The sequence below is a fragment of the Rhineura floridana genome, chromosome 10 (assembly GCF_030035675.1).
Source record: "Rhineura floridana isolate rRhiFlo1 chromosome 10, rRhiFlo1.hap2, whole genome shotgun sequence".
Taxonomy (NCBI): domain Eukaryota; kingdom Metazoa; phylum Chordata; class Lepidosauria; order Squamata; family Rhineuridae; genus Rhineura; species Rhineura floridana.
The window spans coordinates 81341597-81366173 of record NC_084489.1 but is presented as its reverse complement, the minus strand read 5'-3'; the positions used below and the strand labels follow the sequence as shown (position 1 = coordinate 81366173).

At 41.5% G+C, this 24577-nt stretch overlaps 1 protein-coding gene across 1 annotated transcript in view; it reads right to left on the bottom strand.

Moving 5' to 3' along the window:
• The window catches only part of WDR48 (WD repeat domain 48), a 38572-nt gene extending 18773 nt beyond the window's left edge, over positions 1-19799 (bottom strand). Inside the window, exons 1-6 of the mRNA XM_061587872.1 lie at positions 19532-19799; positions 4481-4621; positions 2492-2570; positions 1797-1879; positions 1550-1679; positions 186-274 (exon numbers count right to left, since the gene is read on the bottom strand). Coding sequence (XP_061443856.1) covers positions 186-274; positions 1550-1679; positions 1797-1879; positions 2492-2570; positions 4481-4621; positions 19532-19579 — 570 coding nt within the window. The 5' untranslated portion in view covers positions 19580-19799. The remainder of the gene's footprint in view (positions 1-185; positions 275-1549; positions 1680-1796; positions 1880-2491; positions 2571-4480; positions 4622-19531) is intronic.
• Positions 19800-24577: the final 4778 nt, after the last annotated feature.

Here is a 24577-nt window from a genome sequence, read left to right as displayed (position 1 = left end):
ACCAAGTTGAATACAAGCTTCCCAGAGTGTGGGAATGTTTCATAAAATTCATGCGAATGCAGCGTGTAATAGGAATTGTTCCTGCCCCAACAATTAAACACTGAAACTTTATAGTAAGAGATTCTAAATTAATAAGTTGTGTACAAATTGCACCAAGCTTTGGTGGGGTGGGGAATCTTGTTTACCTTTTCAGTGGACCCTGATACAATTACTGTTCCCATCTGATTCATGGCAAGACTGTAGATGGAATCTTTGTTCCCACTAAGAGAAGAAGCTATTGAAAACAAATGAAACATCATTTTGGATAAAACATTTCAAACAAGCACTTGGAGTAACCAATTTATTGACAATATAGAGCAGTTGTGTACAGCATTAAGAATTTACATATTGCTGACAGAAGATATTTTTCAGCCAAAATTTTATCTTTATATAGTCATGCTATACTTTAAAATACCCCACTGAACCACACTGCAGGAGGAAAGCATTTTAAGTGCATGTTGTCCTGTAAATTTAAGTAAAAAATAAAATAAAAATGGAATTCTCATAACCATGTAGGCACACAGAGTAAGACTGGGGGGAGTTGCAAGTTTCTAGCTTTATGTCAGTAGACACACTTAGATCCCAACAGAGATCTTAATTTACTGTAGTGGTTAAGGTGTTGGGCTACGACCTGGGAGACCACGGTTCGAATCCCCACACAGCCATGCAGCTCCCTGGGTGCCCTTGGGCCAGTCACTGCCTCTCAGCCTCAGAGGAAGGCAATGGTAAACCCCCTCTGGATACCGCTTACCATGAAAACCCTGTTCATAGGGTCGCCATAAGTCAGGATTGACTTGAAGGCAGTCCATTTCATTTTTCAGTAAGTGACTGACAGTTGCTATAACACACCAAGGCAAGTGTTGTAGCAATCTCCTCTCCTGGGGTGGCTGGGCATCTACTCAAGAGAAGCCCACGAAAACTATGAGTTTCTACAGGCAGAAACACAGACAGCCCCTGTCCAGGTTCCAGGAACATATGGGTCAGTTGGTCCCTGTTGTTGTTCCTATCGTTAATAGCAGGCATTTCATTAGTCCTCAACGCACTGAATTGTATTTTATTTATTTACTTCCTTATATTTATATCCCACCTTTCTTGCATCATGGAATCTAGTGTGATGTGCATGTGGTTCCCAGGCAGTCAGCCACCCAGGCACTGATCAGACCTGTTTAGCTTCAGCAAGGTGATGACCTCATGTGCCTTCTTCAGACCATACCCTTTTAGATCACTTATTTGATCACTTTTAGATCACTTATTAGCTTCAAAACTGCCCTAGTATTTCTTTTAAATGCTTGTTGAAGTCATTTAAAGACTCAGTGAAAACTCAATCTATCTATTTTGTTTTAGCTGTGAATTATTGCTCCAAAACAGCTATAGCCCATTATCTGTCAGCAGTTACGTTTTTCAACTGATTAGCAGAAAGAATGGTGAGAGGTTACAAGAAATCTTCCTCCAAGTCAGATAAAAAGGCCTTGCACAGATCAGCTTGAGGTTAGTTCCTCTGGATACTTACTCGTGACAGTGTTATTTGAGGCAGTCAGTGCTGTTAACGTATTTACATCCCAGAGGAATATCTGTCGGTCCAGCCCAGCAGATGCTACCAGTTCTTTATCTTTTGCATACGCTAAGGCTTTCACATAATCCTAAAATAAGTAGACAAATGATATACACAATCAGTGCATAATACACAAGAAGACATTGGCACTACTGACAACCGCAGCTATTACTTATTACTGTAGCATTTCTATACTTCCTATTACCTTATGGGTCCTTAGTGTTGACATGCAAAATCCCTTATGTGCATTCCATACTTTAACAGTAGTATCAGACGAAGCAGATATCACTACAAAGAAAAAATGTAAAACATATTATGTTTCTGTAGTAAGTAAGAAGGTAAATCAGTTCAACCTTCAAAAATTAGAACTTGCATTCTGTGTTTACTTGCAAGTAACTTGATACATCTTGCTATGCTAAAAACACATGTGAAATGATACAAGAGCTGGTGTACCTTCAGCTCTGGAACGTGGTCTCTGGAGGGACCCACCAGACCACCTCTCTTCATTGTTTCCAATGCTAGGTAAACACATCTGTTTTGTAAGGCATTCTCCTCTAACATTTAATATTCTTCTATGATTTTTCTATCATTTCATCTTTCATATTTTATTGTGATCTATTTGTAATACACTTCTGGAAACTACTTCACTACATTTGTGAAGCAGTAGTCTATACATCTTCAAATTAAAAACTACTAAGCTACTTTACAAGGCTGTTGTAAGACTACTTGAGACTGTGTATGTGAAGCATTCTGAGACCATACAAAAAATCTATATATGTTCTAATTAGGATATACTGACATACACATTATTTTTTATTATTATTTATTGAACTTTTATCCCACCCTCCTCCTGAAAGAACCCATGAAACTCATACACTGTTCAAAAAGGAAGGTACTTACAGGTTTTGCCATTGCAACAGAGTACAATATCATTCACCCAGTCTGTATGATGTTCCATAGATGCTATGTAAGGGTCTTGCTGGAATTAAAAAAAGAAAGTTCTGAGTTCTCGCTCCTGTTTCATGGGAAATGTCTTTGGTGCCACCTGAACCCTCAGACAATTTTAGCCATTGTTTCAGAGCAATTACTCCCCCTCCCCACTTTTTTACCTGTAGATTAAAATACAAAAGAAGGAGTAACAGCAATTAATAATTAAATCAAAGACCAAAGTGTGAATTTGATCTCCCATTATTATATTAAGGAAAACAATGAATAGGATCTCATTTCATCTCCAAATTTCTCATTCCAGAAGGAAATTACGACAAATTTGTTTTCAAACATTATGTTTTCTCTTGCTCAGACACACTAAGTTAGCTTATACATCATTAGCTTATACTTTATTAGCTTACACATTATTGCTATGTCCCAGATTCTAAAAAAACATTCTGATGGGCAAGGGCACAGCAATTACTTTTAATGTCCAAACTGAGTCAGTGAACCTCACTCTGGAAATTCAGGAAAGAAGCCAGAGTTTAGCTCCTATCATAATGCTCTTATTGTTTTTAAAAGCTATATGCTAACTCCAAGGAACTAAAATACACACTGGATCTGAAGGGGTGCTTCTGGGAGTTGCCATTTCCCCTATTAGGCAGCACCAAGTCCTTCTTCTTCAGTCTCTAGATGGAAGGGACTGAACTAACTCACTAACAGCCAAGTATCAGAAGACACAAACACTTCAACGTATCCATAATATATTGCAGTTTAAGAACTTTAAGAACCAAACTTGGCTGAAAAGGGATATATAAATGCAAACAATGCTCATCAACTTTGTGAAACTATGCTAAAGAAAGCCCCCGTTGGTATGTCACTCCAGTCCGGATAGCATTGATAAACCATACTATGTCCCCCCAAGCATTGGAGGGGATGTAACACACCTGATATGTACCACTACATGCAAACCTTCTGGACTTCGATATTTGATGAAATTCAAATAATCACCAACCAGGACCTGATAGGATACCACAACTGGCCATTCTGAATTTTTTTCACAGATTCCAATAAGGATTAGCAACGCAAAAAATGTATTCGTCACTTACTTATGGCTGCTGGAATCATCATCACTGAACACTGGAGGGATTAACACTCTTCAAAACTGTTACCAGAAAGTCTGGCACATACCCTTCATGGAAAAGCTTGCCTCAAAGTTAACAGAAGTGAAGGGGTCCACTAAACAGGACATCTTTGTAGACTCCTGGTACCCCTTCATCAAAAATGTTAACCAAGCCAACAAAGCTGGGTCCCACCTTCTCCTTATGCTAATAATTGGAATGCGTGATGTACACAAGTTCTTTTTCACAAAAAACAATACCACTTGACTAGACCAACCTACCTTATACCTGAAGCCACTTCGTTTTTATTCTTTTCATTTTAGGTTTTATTATACATAAATAAACATATATGTGTGTATAAATATTCCTTTTTTGAGGATGTATTTGTTTGGTCATATTTTTTCTTGCTTACATGCCACTGCCCGGGAAGGGAGGGATTGGGACTTTGTGGGGGGTAGTTTATTCTGGTTTATTTCTTGTTTGCTCTGAACTTGGAAACCCATATCTGATTTCTAGTATGAGAATAATTCCATTCTATTGTTTCTTTGATATACTGTAATGCTGATTTTTCATTCTGTGAAAGGTATTTTTAAAGATGTATATGATCTTTATGTTCAAAATGCTAAATAAAATAAATTAAAAATGCAAGTTATGCAAACTTACTGGGTTTTGTTTTCTAAAAAAACATGAAGATGCTAAGAGTACTCAGAAACAACAGAAAGTTTACAATGCTTGCAAAGACAATATAAAGGTGGTTGTTAGTAGCTTAAGAGAATCTTCATTAGCTACATCTAACATTCAAAGCACATCTTTTAAAGCTACGCTTCTATGTTTGGTTTACCTTGTGCTGGTTGACGCTCCATATCCTGATGATGGAGTCTCGGCCTGCCGTAAAAAGTCTGTTTAATGCTGGGTCCAGCTGCAGTGCATTTACCCCATTTCGATTGTACTTCTCTACCTCGTCTCTAATTACATAGGAGACCTAAAATGTGTTGACAGAAATCCAATTAAAGCATTAAGAAGCTTCAGATAGAAGTATTTCACTTTGCCCACTCATTCTCAACTACACTTCCCATTAATTAAAAAAAATCATCAACTGGCATGCATCAACAATCCTATGCATCATCTACAAAGGAGTAATTAAGGTATTAAAAAAAGACAGTGAGAGTATGCATGTAAAACCTTTGTCCAAGTCTGCAAGATATCTGTAGAAGAGGGGGGAAAGACTATTCCTCAGTTTTAGATTTTTTATAGAAATGACATACCGGAGCAAGAAATATCTGCAAATGAAATTTTGCAGCTGACAACAGGGAACTGCTTTTTGTCTTGTTTTATTTGCTTGGGAGTATAGGTATTTTACCTATGGGGGTGGCTGATCATCTCCAATTTTTCTTCTGTGAAATGGGTATTTCATGCTGCCCACAGCCATTTTGGATTTGCAAAAGTGTCCCGGAGCTCAAAAGGGTTCAAGACCTGTCTTATACAAGATCAGGGCTGGCTCTAGGGGTTTTTCTTTTTGGGGGGGGGGTTGGAGGCGGGAGATCCTTTGTAACATGCCTGCAGGTGGGCATAGCAGTAGCACTCTGAGTAAGAACTGCGAGAACCATTTTGCATTCTCACAATGCCCCAGAGGAATATTATGTTGACATCACTGTGCGAAATTAAAATGGCAGAGTATAGTATTCAGAGTATTCAGAGCGCCAACCACCAGAGAGGGGGAAATGTAGGAGGGGGCTATGATGTTCCATACCTTTATGTTATACTATTTATTGCTTATGTATTCTAGTATTTATGGTTAAAAAAAAAGTTAATTTTACACTGTTCATGGCAAGTGGTGAGTGTTGGGGGGTGAGTGAGGGATTAGAGTGTGTTGGTGGGTGATTGGCTAAGTGACTTACAGTTGAATGTTTATAGTTAAGTATATAGACAAGTGTATGATTTCTTCCTAAATATATATCGTGTCACACTTACAAAAGGGGCAGCTCTGGCTACCTGTGTCTGTGTGTGTGCGTGTAGGTAGGGGTAGTTCTGGTGACCCATGGACAATGGGAGATACCAGTTTAAATTTTTTGCACATTCACCACCTCAGAAACATAGTCTATTTAAGTGTTTACACTAATGTTATAAAATATGTATTTTACATTTACTACTTTTGTGGAGTAATACAGTCTACATCTGTTTTGGAATTGTTTTTAAGGTTTCATCACTTGCTGTTTGCTGCCCATCACCATCTAGCAAAGCTCACTTCCTTCCTGCTAGTAAATGCACAGCCCCAATCTCCTTTCACTTTGTCTTCTCCTCCGCCACCTCCTCCTCCCTTAAAAACTCTTTCATCTGAAACACCAATTGTTCCACTTCCTTTAACCCAGAGCTTGGAAGATTGCTTTTAAAAAGTAATAAATTACAGTTACATGGCCCAAAAAGTAGTAATTACCGTTACAATTGCTCTGAAAGTAACTGATTACTTTATTTTTCCTCCAAAGTAATCACTACAATTACATTTCAGTTACTAAAACAAAATACCTACAAGGTGCTGGCCTTGGCTGCTGCACATCTAAGTAGCCTAAAACAACATTAAAAATAAACAAACACATACAGAGGTAGTAGAATAATGATTTTTATTCATAAGATAGCAATGGTGGTCTCTCCACTGGTGGGGAGGGAGGCAGAGGCCACTACTCAGATCTCTGCACGTCAAACCAAGTGCAAACCCCCCCCACTCAGCCAGCCAGCATAATCTCTGTCACTCAACCACCTCCCAGACCCTGCCCTGCCACCAACTAAGGGACACTCACTCCAGCAAACATTTTCCCCTGAGATACAAAAAAATACTGTAAATGCAGCACAGTAGCCAGAGAGTGGTGGAGGCCACTTTGTGTGCCAAGTGCAAACACAGTATTCACACACACACACACACTGTCATCTTTCACCTCCACAGTTTTTTCTCCATTCTGCTGCTGCCTCCTTCTCCTCCTTTATTCATGTTCCTGACCTCCGGAGTCTTTTTCTCTCCACTCCATTCTTCACCACCATTATCTGTTTTTTAAAATAATTGTTTTCTCCACTCCACCCCATCTCACTCTCTGCCTCCTCCCTCATCGCCTCCTACCCATCCATAGAGCATGAGGAGAGAGCGACACTGCACAGAAGCCCAGTTTGAGGCACATGATTTTCATCCACAAATCAGAGGAGCAGAAGACTTCCCCTGCTCCCCCCCCCCAAGTAATGCCCAAAAGTAATGCTGGAAACATTACAATTACTCCACAAAAGTGGTAAAATTACTCCTAGTTCTATTACAATCAAAATGTAAAGGAATTACCCACTTGCTCCTCAAAAAAGTAATGAATTACAAATAATTAGTTACTTGTAACTAGTTACTTCCAAGCTCTGCTTTAACCACCTTGTTTCCAGGACAGTCCCTTCTCAGATTCTGCTCTCCCAATCCACATATCATACAGTTCCTTCTGAATGCAACAGTTCTGTTTGAAGAAACAGAAGTTTCTTTTTGCTTCAGTTACCTCCTTCATCAACTTCCTCTTCCCTTCCCTTCATTACCTATTCTACGTCTTTCTTTCAGCCTCAGTGCATCTGGGCTCCTTGTCCCCATCTGCCGCTCTTCTCTGAGAAGTTTCAATCCCAACCAAATGGACAACTCTGTTCACAGACACTAGAATGCAAACTGTTTAGGTTCCCCAACAAACAGAACACCCCAAGTGTTCATGCCAGATCAGCAAACTGAATGCTACAAGCACTATTTACATATTTTAGGAATACTCAGTTCCCAAAATTTAGTCGAGATCATTTACATGAGCCCAAAGACAGAATTCTGTCAACATCAAAAGAAGCTAGTGAAACCTGGAAAATTACATAATTTATCACTTTTGTGCAGCAAAAACAGCTTATCTATGCTGAGTCAGATTTCCAAGAATAATGTGGCATTTTGCAAGCAGAGGGTACCAATAGTTTTCCATACTACAATAGAAAATAGTTTGTTATCCAGGATTAAGAATCTCAATCCCTTTCAGGTTTGGGAACAGGCAATAAAAGATATGTTTTGTGTCTGAATGTAGAGGAGTGCCTCTACCATTCAACTTTCTTGGAAGCAAAGACTCGCAGGGAGACAAGAACCTGCAGATGCAGGTACATTATCTAGAAAGACAGAAGGTCTTACTAGCATGTTGACATTCTTAAATGAAGAACTGTATTTTACATCAAAAGTTGCATATATTTATACCTTGGAAGAAAGCTATGGTTCCAAAAGTGTCACAACCTGGATCCATACAGAATAGGTCAGGAAGAGGAATGGTCTCATGACCATTTTTGTGTGTGTTGCTTGGACAGATAAGTGAATATACTCCTAAGACGACACTGAAATTCATCCAACCAAATGCTGCACAGTTGCAAAACTCATGACCGACAGAAATTTCTGTGCATTCATCAAGGCAGTGCATACTGAAATATTTCATCACTGAAAAAAGGCCACTGGCTGTTTTGTACTAAGTCAGGACTTGTAGGACATCATATAGAGGCACAAAAGGCAGCTACCTCGCCAAAGTGAAGCTAGGGTGGGTCTGGTTGATGCCTGGATGGAATCCCACATAAGCCACTCTGAATTCCATGATGGAAGAAAGATGGGATACAAATGTAATAAATAAATTCACTAATAGGCAAAAAAACTTCCAGTTTAAGAACGTACCTATAGCCAACAGATGCTTCTGTCAAACTTATTTGATCGTTTGCATGCTTATTGAGTTCAATGGGATTTACTCCCATGCAATCATGCTTGAAAATGAAATGGACTGTCTTCAGGTAGGATGCAAAAAAACTGGAACGGGTTCAGAGGATGGCAACAAAGAAGATCAGGGGACTGGAAACAAAGCCCTATGAGAAGAGACTGAAAGAACTGGGCATGTTTAGCCTGGAGAAGAGAAGACTGAGGAGAGATATGATAGCACTCTTCAAGTACATGAAAGGTTGTCACATAGAGGAGGGCCGGGATCTCTTCTTGATCGTCCCAGAGTGCAGGACACAGAATAATGGGCTCAAGTTGCAGGAAGCCAGATTTCGACTGGACATCAGGAAAAACTTCCTAACTGTTAGAGCCATACGACAATGGAACCAATAACCTAGAGAGGTAGTGGGCTCTCCGACATTGGAGGCATTCAAGAGGCAGCTGGACAGCCATCTGGACAGCCATCTGTCGGGAATGCTTTGATTTGGATTCCTGCATTGAGCAGGGGGTTGGACTTGATGGCCTTGTAGGCCTCTTCCAACTCTACTATTCTATGATTCTAACTTATGGCAATCCTATGAACAGAGTTTTCATGGTAAGCGGTATTCAGAGGGGGTTTGCCATGGCGTTCCTCTGAGGCTGAGAGGCAGTGACTGGCCCAAGGTCACCGAGTGAGCTTCATGGCTGTGTGGGGATTCAAACCCTGGTCTCCCAGAATAGGCAAAACTGATAATGGGGGAGGAGGAGGGGGAGGGCGGTGAGGGGGAAGGAAGGGGTTGGAAAGGGATGGGGGAGGGGAAGGGAAGAGTAAAGGAAGAGGAAGGGAAGGGGCAAGAGGGAGAGAATAGGAGGAAGGAGGGCAGGTTTGATCATTTGCATGCTTTTTGAATTCAGTGGGATTTACCTGTACAATGTTGCTTAGGATATGTGAAATTGACCTGGGGAGGGGCAGGGAGTGGAGGAGGCGGACAGGAATGGGAGGGGAAGGGCTGGAAATTGGATGGGAGGACACTGGGCAAAGGGGAAGTCCCTTTCCTTTCCAAAAGGAAAACATTGTGAACAGTATCATTCTTTTTCAGAGTTTCCCCCACCTTTTTATTCTACAGCAGGCACATGTAGTCTCCCACCCAAATTTAAACCAAAGCTGTCTCTGGCCAAATGCACATCAGGCCTTTATTTCACTTTAGACAGTCATGGAAAGAATCCTGGGAAGTGTAGTTAGTGAAGGGTGCTGAGAGTTGCTAGGAGAGGCCCTGTTCCCCTCACAGAGCTTCAATCAGTGGTTGACTGTTAAATCACTCTGGCCGCTGGAGCTCTGTGAGGGGAACAGGGCCTCTCCTAGCAACTCTCAGCACCCTTCACTAACTACACTTCCCAGGATTCTTTGGGAGACATCATGACTGTCTAAAGAAATAAAGGTCTGGCATGGGTGTGGCCCCGATTAGCCAAGCCAAGCCAAGCAGCTGTGAGTCTTGCTTTTAGAACACTAACAGTTGGTTCTTACTGAGCATGCCTGACATTATCATTGAGTTCAATGGAAAATTTATTAAATTAAGTAAAAATCAGCTAGGAATTTTTTAAGTTTTAAACTTCAAAAGATGAAGGTCAGAGTATTGGGCAAGGTCAGTAATAGGTTTACAGGTACTCTGTGAACATGGCTAATTTGTAATTAATTTCAACAGATTATGAGAACTCTGACAGAAAAAAGCCCAAAAGGGATCTGTTTTCCCCCTCTCTTTTGACATTTCGAACTCTCAATTCTCTGACTGTTTTGTGTATCGCTATGAAAATTTAGAGGGTTGTTAAACAAGTGTTTCTGAGTTCAGGACTATAATTTTTGTAAGGTTTTTTTCTGAAATAAGCTTATGAGAAGCATCAGAATGGCATGGGGGTATTTTTGATTTAACATTGCGGAATGCAAAAAATCCATGCTGACTGTAGTATACAGCCACCCTTATGGCTGTATAATTAAAATAAAAGTAATTGGAGCCAGTTTGCTAAAGCCTTTACAGTTGCGCAATAAGTAATTTAAGTAAATTATATTAATCCTGGCCAACCCTTTGCAGTTAACCACTGAAAACCACTGCTGTTAGAAAGCCACACTGAGAATATCAACTTTCTAGAGAGCGCTTCCTCAGCCACATGTAGAAAGGAGCACTGCCAATTTTGAGAAGGAATTTATTTGGGATCATAGGCAGGAGAAACAAATATCATGCTATGCAACAGAAGCTACAGCAAGAGTTCTTCTACGTGAGTGCTATGATCATTTCATGCCATGGAAAAAGTTGTGAAATCTTAGCTCAAATGCCTATACCCCACCATAAAACTGGGGGGTGCCTTCTGCAGAGAACAGGTGTGGAGAACCTTTGGCCCTCCAAATGTTGCTGAACTACAACTCCCACCATCCATGAACATTAGTCATGCTTGCTTGGGCTGATGGGAGTTGTAATTCAGCAACATTTGGAGGGCCAAAGGTTTCCCATTCCTAACACAGAAGATTACATGTACCTCTATAGCAGAGATAGGTAAATAGGCTGATGGATGCAGGTTTTCTATTATTTTAACACATTGCACTTTGTTGGCTTTTACTATATTCTAAATTGTTACCCACTCTGAGACCATTTATAAAGAAGGTTGGGATACAAACTGTGTTAACAATAACAACAACAACAATAATATCAATAACAATAAAATGTTTTCATGCAGGTGGTAAGGAAAGAAAAAATAGGAGAAAGTGGGCGGCAGAAAAAGGATCTAACCACTTTGGGCTCTGCCGAACCAGCAAGCAGCCCTTGACAGATTATGTTTACTTCTGAAGTAACACAGTCTGACAGATAAAGGGTTCCTTGCCCTTGCTCTATCACTTTATCTAACCCTTAGCTAAGGACCTTCAAAACAAAAATGTTCACGGGGCAGCAGACAATTCTCACTAACATCAGTTTGCTTCAAGCACAACATGTTGGGATATTCCAAGAAGAGATGTATTATTTTAATCCATACACTCTTGAAAAGATGTGGTCAGAATATTGCCAATTCTATTATGGAAGGAAATGCAAATGATCTGGATCTTAACAGTTTCACACAATTTCCAAAATCTGAAATCTGCTAATGGATTTGCCTTTTATGGTTATAGTTACAATTATCTCTACAAAAGTGTGTTGCATAATAGGGAAAGAGGCCATTAGTCCCATTTATTTCAGCAGAAATGTCTTGAAAACTGCAACAAATTGCTGCTGATGAGAATAAGCATCAGCAATGTGCAATTAGGTATTTTAAATCCATTTCTTTATTATCTAAAGTACTGGATAGCCAGAGTGCTACAAGCAAGGGCCACAGTAAAACCAAATATCCCAAATGCCAAATGGCCTGCAAATATCCCATTGCCAAGGGTTCACGAATCTCAGTTTGGCTGATTAGCCAAGCCTTTATCTGTCCTTGCTACAAGCCTCTGGCATGTGTATAAGGCTTTGGAGAGAGGCTGGAATTTCTCTCATCTGTGGTGAGAAAAGCAAGAAACAACAGAAGTCTCTTCTGCAATTTCTCATACGAACACAAATTTTGGCAAAGAAATGCAAGCAGATAACGGATTAAAAAGGAATGTTGGCTAATATTAAAATAAATATTTTAAGTTTTTCAGGAATAAATAAACCCTGCTAGGGCGGCAGTTGAGACTGTTAAGACAACAAAAGAGCCAAAGGTGTACTAAAGTAGGATAAGGAGATTGCAGAGCTGAATTAATTCTTTGCACCTGTGTTCACAGAGGAAAATGTAGGGCAGATTCCTGTGCCTAAACTAACTTTCTCAGGAGTTTGAAAAACTAGGGCAAATAGCACTGACTATAACAAAACTGGTTAATTGGTTAATTTTAAAAATTGGTTAATTTTAAAATTAGCAAATCATCGGGTCCAGATGGTATCCATCCAAGGGTTCTTAAAAGGCTGGCAATTTCATATTTAAGGTCTTCAACAAAAATATTTAACTTGTCCCCAAGATTAGCTTCCATATGAAGTCTGGAAAGTTCCTGGTAAATTGCTGAAAAGCATTATTAAAGATAAAATTATCAAGCACACAGAAGGACATCTTGATGCATCAACATAGCTTCTGCAAAGGTAAATCCTGTCTCACTAACCTTTTAGGGCCAGAATGGGAAACCTTTGGCCTACCCAATACTGCTGGACCGCAGCTACCATCATCCTTGAATACTGGCCATGCTGGCTGGGGCTGATGGAAATTGGAGGGCCAAAGGTTTTAGAATTCGTGCGTCAACAGGTATGTAGATAAGGGTAATCTGGTGGACACTGTGTACACAGACCTTCAACAAAGTCTCTCACCAAAGGTTCCTGAGCAAACTCAGTAGCCAAGGGGTAAGAGGGCAGGTCCCTTATGGATTAACAACTGGTTAAGAGAACAGGAAACAGTAGAAAAAAATGGACAATTCCCATAACTGAGAAATAAGTGTACTCCCAAGGCTCAGTATTGGTCCTAGAGCTTTTTAACTTCATAAATGAAGTAATATTAGAGGTGAGAAATGGGGTGGCCAAATTATTCAGCGTGGTAGAGGCAGACAGGGATTTGTGAAAAGATTCTCTCCAAACTGGGTGAATAGGCATTAAAATGGCAAACAGTTCAATATATAGACAAGTAAAAAGTTGCACCTTGAGGAAAAGATTCCTAACTTCACATATACACTGATGGGGTCTGACTGATAAAAAATGAGACCGTGGGGGTCATAAGTTGATGGCTCAATGAAGATTTCGACCCAGTGTAAAAAAGATTCTGTGTTAGGAATCATTAGGAAAGGAATCAAGAACAAAAATAAAACTGTGTATGTTGCAATGCCTTCTTATAAATTCATTTTGCAATTATGCTCAGAACACTGTAGAAGCATAAGAAGCTTCACCATGAGTCAGGCCACTGGTCCATCTAGCTCAGTACTGTCCACACTGACTGGCAGTGGCTCTCTGGGTTTCAGGCAGGACTATCTACAAGACCTATCTGGAGATGCCAGGGATGGAACTTGGGACCTTCTGCATGCAAGGCAGATGCTCTGCCACTGAGTACAGTGTATGCTTCTGGTTGCTCAACTTAAAAAAATTATAGAGCTGGAAAAGATGCAAAAAAAGAGCAACCAAAATGATCCAGAGGCTGGAGCGACTCAACATTTGGATTTTTTTAGTTTAGAATAAAAAAGGTGAGAAGGGGGACACATGACAGAGGTATATAAAATTATACATGGTATGAGAAAGTGAATATGGAGGAGCTTTTCTTCCTCTCATAACACTAGAACCAGGGGTCATCAAATAAAGCTGAATGGTGGGATATTCAGGATGGGCAAAAAGAGCTATTATTATTATTTAGATTTATTAGTCGCTTGATATCCAAAGGTCCCCCAAGCGACTTACACAATGTTAAAAAACAAACAAAACACTCTATAAAAACATAATAAACAATAAAACAGCAACAGCATCTCCTACTTTGCTATACAACACATATTTAAGAATTTGCTTCCACAAGATGTGTTGACGCCACAAGCATGAACAGCTTTAAAAGGTGATTAGACAAATTAATGGAGGAGAAGGTTATCATTCATTATAGCTGTACACTACCTCCAGGACCAGAGACATAATGCCTTTAAATACCAGTCACTAGGCAGCAGCAGGAGAGGACTACTGAGCTTATGTCCAGCTGGAGGGCTTCCTATAGGCACCTGGATGACCCCTGTGGGAACAGGATGCTGGACTAGATGCTCATTTGCTCTGATCCAGCAGGGCTCCTCTTATGTTGCCTCAGTACCTTTGAGCTGAAGAGCTTGTTACAAATGGAATAAACTGAAAAATGGAAGAGAAGTGTAGACTTCTAAGAACAAGTCCTCTGCTTTTTAGAGGGCTCATGGGAGAGGCAAAGTATTTTCTCACATGGTTTTTCCTGCTGCAGTTTCTTCAAACCTGTGGACACATTAAACAATTGCCACTCCCTCAAGCCCTCTGAACAGAAGTCTTAGAAGATGCATTCTCTTGCTTGTGATGTGCTCTGAAAAAGTGAAAAAACTCACACTGTTTCTTTCCTTCTCCAAGGCAAGGAGTCTGTCACAAGCTGCTTGGGAGTCCTCTTTGCCCTGGTGAGCAGAATTGTGAATGTATGCCCATTGCTGTATTTTTGACATTTATATCCAGCTTTTCTCCCAAGATTCAAAGTGGCTATCATTAGCGGACTCCTCTAGGATGCACACCTTAAGGTGGTGAGAGGGTTTGAGAGTGTCAAAGAAGCTGAGAGCAATGCCGGCAGGAGTCTAGACCAAGAGGCTAGACTCCAAGCAGGGGCACCCAAGGCTGAGTGGTCAAAGCTGAGACACCAGACTAAGATGCATCAAAGAAGGCAATTGTAAACCTCCTCTGAATACCTCTTACCACGAAAACCCTAAGAACAGAGTGTCCAAAATGCAACATGAGACAGTGGTGGATGATGAGACCCCTAGGTCAGATGGCACTCATCGAGCTACTGGGGAAGAATAACGGACAAGCACAAGTAGCGCTGTGACTAATGATGCAACCGAATCAAAGCTGAACGAAAGCCCAGAGGCTGATGCACACAGATGCGAAAGGAGAGGCTGGAGTTGTATGACGTACACAATAGGAACATGGAATATGAAAAGCATGAACCAGTGAAAGTTAGAAATTGTCAAGCAAGAAATGGAAAGCATCAGCATTACAATAATTGGTGTGAGTGAATTAAAATAGACCAGAATGGGACATTTTCAGGCAACTACAAAAAATGTATGCAGGAAATGATAAATTAAGAAGAAACGGGGTAGCTTTAAAAGTGAGCAATGATGTAGCAAAAGCAATTAGGAGCTACAACGCAAGGTCTCTGCGAGTGATATCAATGAGATTAAGCATGAAACCTATTAACAAAACCATCATCCAAGTCTACGCTCCAACGGCAAACACAGAAGAAGAGAAATTGGAGAGATTTTACGGAGAAGTACAGGAAGAAGTGGATCACACACCAAAACAAGCTGATAATAATGGGGGGGGCTGGAATGCAAAAGGAGGGAACAAAACAAGAAATTGTGGGAAAATAGGGTTTAGGAGACAGAAATGAAGCAGGACAGAGACTTACTGAATTCTGTGAACCCACATTTTTTGAGCAACCAAAAAGATGACTGTACACATGGACATCACCAAATGGCCAATATAGGAATCAAATTGATTATATAATTAGTAGCAGAAGATGGAGAAGTTCCATACTTTCTGCGAAAACAAGACCAGGAACAGACTGGTCACAAGTTGTATGTTTATTTATGAATGTATTTATGTACCACCCTCACAAAACATTGGGGCAATGTGCATGCAGCAACATAAAAAAATCCTTTAAAAGCAATAAAAAACAATCATTAAAATAGCAGGCTACTCAAACTTTTAAACTGCATAGCTCTGTTGCCACAAAAAAAGTCTTCAAGATAAGCCTGGAAGTCAAAAGCAAGGCTGCCTGCTGAATCCGTGCTGGAAGAGTGTTCCAGAGCATGGGACCAGTGATACTAAACCTCTGGCTGAGGCCAGTTAGGCCTCTGTAATAGCACTCCTATAGACAACTATACATCAAAACCAGCACCTTGAACTTAGCCCAGTAGCTGATTGGCAGACAGTGCAATTCCTTCACCAGTGGGGTAACATGCTGGTGATATCCTGCCCCAGTGAGCAGTTGAGTTACCACATTTTGCACCAGCTGCAGTTTCTGAACCAAGCTCAAGGACAGCCCCACAAAAAGCGCATCACAGTAATCTAGGGTGGTTACCACCACATTTGTTTCTTGTAAACACATTTTTTGAGCAACCAAAAAGACAACTCTACACGTGGACATCACCAAATGGTCAATATAGGAATCAAATTGATTACTGTATATAATTAGAAGCAGAAGATGGAGAAGTTCCATACTTTCTGCAAAAACAAGACCAGGAGCAGACTGTGGCACAGATAGTGAACTTGTAATATTGAAAATCAGAGTAAAGGTAAAGAAGAAGAACAAAGGAATCATCATGACAAAATACAGTCTAAATAACATCCCAGAAGAATTTAAAGATCAAATAAGGAACTGATTTCAGGCTTTAAACTTAGCTGATAGAGAACCAGAAGAACTATGGATTGAAGTCAGAGACAATATCAGGGAAGACTGCAAAAACACAACACCTCTAGTTAAAAAGTGAGGAAGACCTCAATGGATGACTGAAGAAACTCCTAAAATGGTTCAAGAGAGAAGGAAAGCAAAAACAAAAGGAGAGAGTAACATGGATTGGTCAGAACCGTAAATGCAACAATACAGCGACTAGTATGTAGTGACAAAGAGAACCATTACAATAGTTATTGTATAGAAATAGAAGAGGACGACAAAAAAGCTAGAACAAGAGCCCTATTCCAAAAGATTAGAGAAATGAAAGGGAAATTTAAACCACAAGTAAGGATGTTGAATAATCAACAGGGGAACACACTGACTGACCGAGATGAAATAAAAGGAAGATGGAAGCAATTATTCATTAAGAACCAGAAATTTTAGAATGTGCGGTGAAAGCTGCTCTTAAAATACTTGGAAGAAACAAATCACCAGGAACAGATGGCATACCAATGGAGTTGCTACAAGTTACTGAGACAGAATCTGTCCAAATTTTGACAAAAATTTGTCAACAAATATGGAAAACTAAACAATGGCCCACAGACTGCAAGCATTCAATATATATCCCAATTGCAAAGAAACAGGACCCCAGGGAATGCAGTAATTATCAAACTATTGCCTTATCCCATGCAAATAAAGTAATGCTCAAGATTCTGCAACAAAGGCTCTCACCATATATGGAGTGAGAAATGCCAGATGTCCAAGCTGGATTTAGAAAAGGAAGAGGTACCAGAGATCTTATCGCAAACATCAGTTGGATAATGTAACAGACCAAGGAATTTCAGAAGAAAATCACCCTGTACTTTATAGATTACAGCAAAGCCTTTGATTATGTAGATCATGAAAAACTATGAAATGCTTTAAAAGAAATGGGGATGCCACAGCATCTGATTGTCCTGATGCGCAAGCTATACTTTGGACAAGGCGGCAGAATTTGGACAAACTGATTGGCTCCCCATTGGAAAGGAAAACTTGGCCTCTTTCAGAAATGTAGTTGTGGCTCCAAGCATTGAATGAAGTGTGTAGGGCAGGAGAAAGGCATCACTGTGATAGGCTCTGCCCTGCAAGTTCCAACGTATGCCTGCAGACACATATTGCAAACATGCACCTGAACACAAAGCTTGTCAGCACAGCAACACTGCCCTGTACCATCACACCTGTACATTCATTCAACATGTGGAGCCACAGCCACAAGAGAAAAGGGCTCTTGTGGGAGGCTTTGTAGAAGCATTAAAGCCAGATCATGACCCTTACCCTAAACTGGAAAAACAATTCTCAGCATCCGTCTGATAGTTCAAAACATCACAAACTGAGGAAAATGTGCAATATACCAAATAAAGGTCTCTTCTGCGGAGTTCTAGGAAGTTCCCCAACCCAAAATACTGAACCACCGCCTTCAGTTTGAAACAGACAAATCTTGAGAGCAAGTAAGACTTTGCAAAGCCACAGAAGTTATCCTGCCTTTCCTCAAAGGTGCTCAGAGTGATATAACAAAATGTTCTCCTCCCTCCCTCCACTATTTTATCCTCACAATATCCCTGTGAGAAAGTTACAATGAGATATAACGTTTGGCCCAATTATCACCCAATAAGCTTCATGGTTGTGGGGATTTGAACCCAGTTCTCCTTGATACTAGCCCAAGATATTAACCATTACACAACACAGGCCTATTACATAGTGAAACTTTACAATAAACTGAGCCATAAAGAGACAATTAACTGAAAGATATGAACAGAGATAAGTTGAGGGTGTCTGTAGAGGAAAACATCATCACAATATTGGAAGTGTCAGTTTATATATGAGATACCCAACTACCAAGAATCATAAGAGATACACACATAAACATAGGAAGCTGCCTTATACAGAGTCAGGTCATTAGTCCATCATCTTCAGTATTGTCTATACTGACTGGCAGCAACTCTCCTGGAGATGGTGGGAACTGAACTTGGAACCTGCATGCACAGCAGATGCTCTACCACTGAGCTACAGTCTTCCTTAACTGAAATTACATTATACCTCTGTGTAGATTTTAATTGTAAATTATTTTTGGGAACAAGGCATCTGAGGAGTAGGGTATAAATAAGATGCACAAACACAGCCCAAAACGAGATAACAGACTGAAGTAGTAAAATTCCAGACTGGACTCTCAAACTGTAGATGGAAAGATCACATTTTTTTCAGTGTTCTCTCAAGTAAGTTACTCTTCACACAATTTTTGTATTTATCAGTTTTACCTCTCACCTTTTCTCGTAAGCGCTCTAAGCAAAGCACATAGTTTTTCCCTCACACACCCCAATTTTATCTCACAACAACCCTGTTAGGCAGTGACACAGTGACTACACAAAGTCACACACAGTGAGATTTATTGCTAAGTGATGATTTGAACTTGGCTCTTCCCAGCCCTAGACCGGCACTAGTCACTACACCACACTGGCTTTAAATCGCTTCACATGATGTGTTCGTTTACTAGGGCGGAGGAAAGGTGGTCTGATTTTTTTTAAAATATACCTATATATTGAAGAAGGAGAAAAAAGCAGACAGGAGTATAACCCCCCCCCGTCACCTGAAGTAATGAAGCCCAGAAACATGACCATCTCAGTATGACTGATGCGTGAAACAAAAGATGACCACAGCGGAAAGCATCTTGCAAAAGGTGTCCCTGAAGGAGGAGGTGAACCTGCCGCTAGTTTCCCACCCCCTTTTGCTTTTCAGACACCTACAGCTCATAATGATGGGGGACGGGGGGAGGATTTTACGGCAATTTCCTAGCTCCTGGAGCATCCCTCCAGGGCGAGGCCACTCCGCCCTGCGCCCCCAGCTCTTCCCGCGCTTCCTCCAGTCCGCCCCCTTCCTCACCCCACCCCAACCGGACACGTTCATCGTCCTCTCCCCGGCCCCTTCTCCCTTCAGCGAAGCCGCGGGTTTCCACTCTGTCCTTCGCCACCTTTCTGCCAGCCTCCCCTTATAACCGGCGCCCTGCTACGGTGCCTTAACCTGCACTTTCCGCCGCCCCGCCGTATTCTGTCGGTGATGAGCCGCCATCTTGCATGTTGACACTCTGTCGTCACGTCCGAGGGGGAGGTTTAAGGGAGTCCGGAAGTCCCGCCTCAGGCGGCTGCTATTACTGCCGCCGCACCCCTTTCAAATATCCGGCAAGGTGGGGACGGCGGAGGCCAGTCATGGGAAGGGAAAGGATGAAGGACGGTAGGGGAAGAGGCGTGGCTTGCGCGGTTGCTATGGCAGCCGTTATTGTGAAGCAGCCCTCCCACGCTGGCGGCGAACCGGCCGAGAGGGAGATATTTATGTTTGTCTCGCGAGATTTGTGGAGGGAGGAGCTAGTCTTATTAGACTGAGGAGGGAGATGTGACAGTTGGAAGCTCTGCACGTGCTGTTCCTTTTCCTTCCGTTTCTCCTCGCCGAGATGGAAAAAGGGCGCGCACTTGCGCAACGTTAACAACGCTCGTTCTGTGGTGTTTTGTTTCGGTTATGTGTTGTTTTAGTCAGAATTCTCGTCCTTGTGGTGCCTTGTCTAAAGCTCCTTCCCATGTTTGCCCATATTCCCTTCCTTATTGTCCTTGACACAGGCTTAAGACCGGCTCCTACTCTTTATGTTTAATCACCTGTACATTGTTGCTTTCTTTATGGATTCACCACAAAACTTGCAGGGCACTTGCACACTTAACATATCTGGGCAGTATTCAACTAAATCCTCAGATTAGGCCCATTCAGTAGTGTAATGGAAATTTCAGAGATGTAGGATCCCTTCATAGTAGTTGCAGCCACACCCCCTTCTAAGATTAAACAACCTTCTAAAATCAGAATAATCTAGCTGCGCTTGAATACTGTACTGCTTTCTGCTTCTGTACCACTGTCACCATTTGACTCTCCTTTCTCACTGTAAAGAGATATTGCTTGAATTACTGAATTCAGTGTCTGCACATTTATTTCCTACAGCTACAAAGTGCTTGATGATGTAGATGGGATGGTACGTCAGGATTCACTGTCTCCCGCAATTATAGAATTCTCCCTCTCCATATTGTAGCTTTTTGAAGTAGGAAGCAATAAGAACTCCTTGGCTCCAATCAACAGGAAAGGACAAGGAAGCAAGCTAGACTCTTAGTGGCTAAACACACTCCCATTTCATGCTGATTGGCTCATAGGATGCTGGAGACGTAGGGATCCTGCTGGGACCTGTCTCCCAAAAAAGTAAGGGGTCTAAGACCTCCCCCTAGATCCTGGATAGCTACACTCCTGGGCCCATTGAAATGAATTAGGCTAAGTTATCCATGTCTATTAACTTCAGTGGCTCTGCTTTGAGTAGGACTAAGTGTTGAATACTACCCTTTATTTTTGTGTATTTATCGCCCAGCTTCAGAGTAGCTAATGCATACCCCCCAATATAGACTATTCACTGAAGTTTCCCTGCCAAATGCACCCCCAAATTATTGGCCTTGATTTGCTGACAGTGTAGTAGAAAGGAGCCCAATGTGTGGGGGGGTGCAAGGAGAGGAGGCAGCCTCGTGGCATCTTAATCCAAGGGTCACCAACATGGCACCCATGGGCATGCATGTGCCCACAGAGGCCTTTGCTGACCCCACAGGGATGCATCCCCCACCACCCACACCACCCCAGTTGCAGTTTGGCTTGGCAGAATTCTTCCGTATCCAATATAATTGGTTGTGGGCTGCCCACAACAGATTATCCAGTTTGCATATGTGCTGCCCATGGGCCCAAACAGGTTGCCAATCCCGACTTGACTAGTTACTCTAGCATAATCCTTCATGAACTACAGCATCACATGCATGAACTGCTATCCAAAGTTAACAGGTATTGTAACAAGGTTTGTAAACAGCGAGGTCAGAGGGAAATAAAAATAGAAAAAGTACAGTAATGCCTCAGTTAACAGAGTAGATACGTTCCTGGACATTACTTCTTTAACAGGAACTTTGTGACCGGAGGTAGGAATATTATGGAAAGAATTAGGTTCATACACCCATTCAAAGATACTGGGGGCAGCTTCAACAGGGGCTTTAAAGGGTGCCTACCTGGCACCCCCGCTCTAGGATGCACACCTTAATGTGGTGAGGGGGTTTGAGAGTAGTGAAGAAGCTGAGAGCAATGCTGTCAGGAGTCTAGAACAAGAGGCTAGACTTCTAGCAGGGGCACCCAAGGCAGAATGGTCAAAGCTGAGACACCAGACTAGAATGCATCCAGACTCAGAGGAAAGCAATGGTAAACCACCTCTGAATACCCTTTACCATGAAAATGCTATGAATAAACTATCCAAAATGCAACATGAGATAGTGCTGGAAGATGAGACCCCCGCAGGTCAGATGGCACTCAGCGAGGTACTGGGGAAGAACAACGAACAAGTACGAGTAAGCCAGAGCTTGGAAAAGTTACTTTTTTGAACTACAACTCCCGTCAGCCCCAGCCAGCATGGCCATTGGATTGGGCTGATGGGAGTTGTAGTTCAAAAAAGTAACTTTTCCAAGCTCTGCAGTAGTACTATGACTAATGATGCAACTGGGTCAAAGCCAGAAGGAAGCCCAGAGGCTGATGCGCACAGATGCGAAAGGAGTGGCCGGAGTTGTACGACATACACAGTAGGATCATGGAATGTGAGAAGCATGAAACAGGAAAAGTTAGAAATTGTCAAACAAGAAATGGAACGTATCAACATTACAATACTTGGCGTGAGTGAATTAAAATGGATGCGGATGGGACATTTTCAACTTCTTGTTGTTATGTGCCTTCAAGTCGATTACAACTTATGGCGACCCTATGGGTGGGGACTGGGCAGAGGGAAAGCCCCTTTCCTTTCCAAAAGGAAAACATTGTGAACAGTATCATTGTCAGAGTTTCCCCCACCTTTTTATTTTACAGCAGGTACGTGTAGTCTCCCACCCAAATTTAAACCAAAGCTGTCTCTGACCATATCCACACCAGACCTTTATTTTACTTTAGACAGTCAAGGCTTCCCCCAAAGAATCCTGGGAAGTGTAGTTTGTGAAGGGTGCTGCGAGGCGCTAGGAGATGCCCTATGCCCTTCACAGAGCTACAATCGCCAGAAGAGGGGCTGACTGTTAAAGGACTGTGGCCACTAGAGCTCTGTGAGGGGAATAGCAGTCTTCTCTCAGTACCCTTCACAAAGTACACTTCCCAGGATCCTTTGGGGGAAGCCATGGCTGTCTAAAGTGAAATAAAGGTCTGGTGTGGGTGTGGCCCCCTGATTAGGCAAGTCAAGCAGCTGTGAGTCTGGCTTTTAGAACACTGACAGTTGGTTCTTACTGAGCATGCCCAGCCTTATCATTGAATTCAATGCAAAATTTCTTAATTTAAAATCAGCCAGGCATTTTTTCAACTTTTAAACTGCAAAAGATGAAGGTCAGAGTATGTGGCGAGCTCAGTAATAGGATTACAGCTACTCTGTGAACATGGCTGATTTTTAATTAATTTCAACAAATTATGAAACTACTGACAAAAAAGTCGAACAAGGGTCTGGATTTTTTTCTTTTGTTTTACACTTTGAACTCTTGATTCTCTCTGAGTGTTTTGTGTATTGCCATTAGAGGATTGTTAAGCAAGTGTTTCTGAGTTCAGGACTATAAATTATGTAAGGTTTTGTTTTGAAATGAGCTTATGGGAAGCATCAGAATGGCATGGGGGGTATTTTCAATTTAACATTGCAGAATGTGAAAAATCCATGCTGGCTATACTATACAGCCACTCTTGTGGCTGTATAATCCCAGTGTTAGTTGTTTGGAATATTCTTATTTGCATTTTTGTAGCACTACAGGGCTTGGAAAAGTTACTTTTTTGAACTACAACTCCCATCAGCCCAATCCAGTGGCCATGCTGGCTGGGGCTGATGGGAGTTGTAGTTCAAAAAAGTAACTTTTCCAAGCTCTGACTAACATGATGAATTTGTTATTCAGAACATTAGCCTGATTTGAGTGGGCAAAAAGAGTGGCAGGGATGATGGTGTTGCATAAAGCTTCTCATTTATTAACTGCTTACTAGGCCATTTAAAAGGCCAAGGAGTGCTTTGGGCAACACTGACTTTAATGTGTACGTGTCTTAAAAGCTGTTCATACCCTGTTATTCTCTAAAGACTGTTAGGCATTTAAAATACTTTAAATCACAGCATCTTGTATCTTTCTATGTTAGAATAGAAGGAAACAGGAGTCTACTTTTTATTTTGAAACATACTTTATCAATTAAAATGTAGAGCGGTGCCAGAGGATATCACCAGCTTATTCGGGAAATTAAGTTCCTTGGCCATAAACTCTCAGACATTTGTGAGCATTGTGGGGAAATCAACGGCTACTGTATGTATGAAAAGATGTGCCACTGCAACTCAAAAAGGATATTGCAGAGCTTGAAAAGGTTCAGAAAAGCGCAACCAGAATTATCAAGGGGATGGAGCAACTCCCTTATGAAGAAAAGTTGCAGCATTTGGGGCTTTTTAGTTTAGAGAAGTGTTAGAAGTGTGTAGAATTATGTATGGCATGGAGAAAATGGATAGAGAAAGGTTTTGCTCCATCATAACACTAGGACTCATGGACATCCCATGAAACTGAAAGTCAGAAGATTCAGGACAGGCAAAAGAAAGTACTTCTTTACACACTGCATAGTTAAACGATGGAATTTGCTTCCACAGGAGGGATGGCCACCAACTTGGATGGCTTTAAAAGCGTATTAGACAGATTCATGGCTATCAATGGCTACTAGCCATGATGAAGGCAGAGGATAGTCTGAGAGGCAGGTGATAGGTGAGAGGCAGGATGCTTCCAAATACCAGTTGCTGGAAACCACCGCAAGGGAGAGTGCTCTTTGCACTCAGATCCTGTTTGCGGGTTTCCTAAGGGCAAGTGGTTGGCTACTGTGAGAACAGGATGCTGGACTAGATGGGCCATTGGCTTGATCTAGCAGGCTCTTCTTATGTTCTCTATTACCAGCAACATGTTTAAGAGACAAACTCTTTCATAAGGAAGTGTTCTTTACAGTTTCTCTCAATATAGATGGCCAGACAATGTT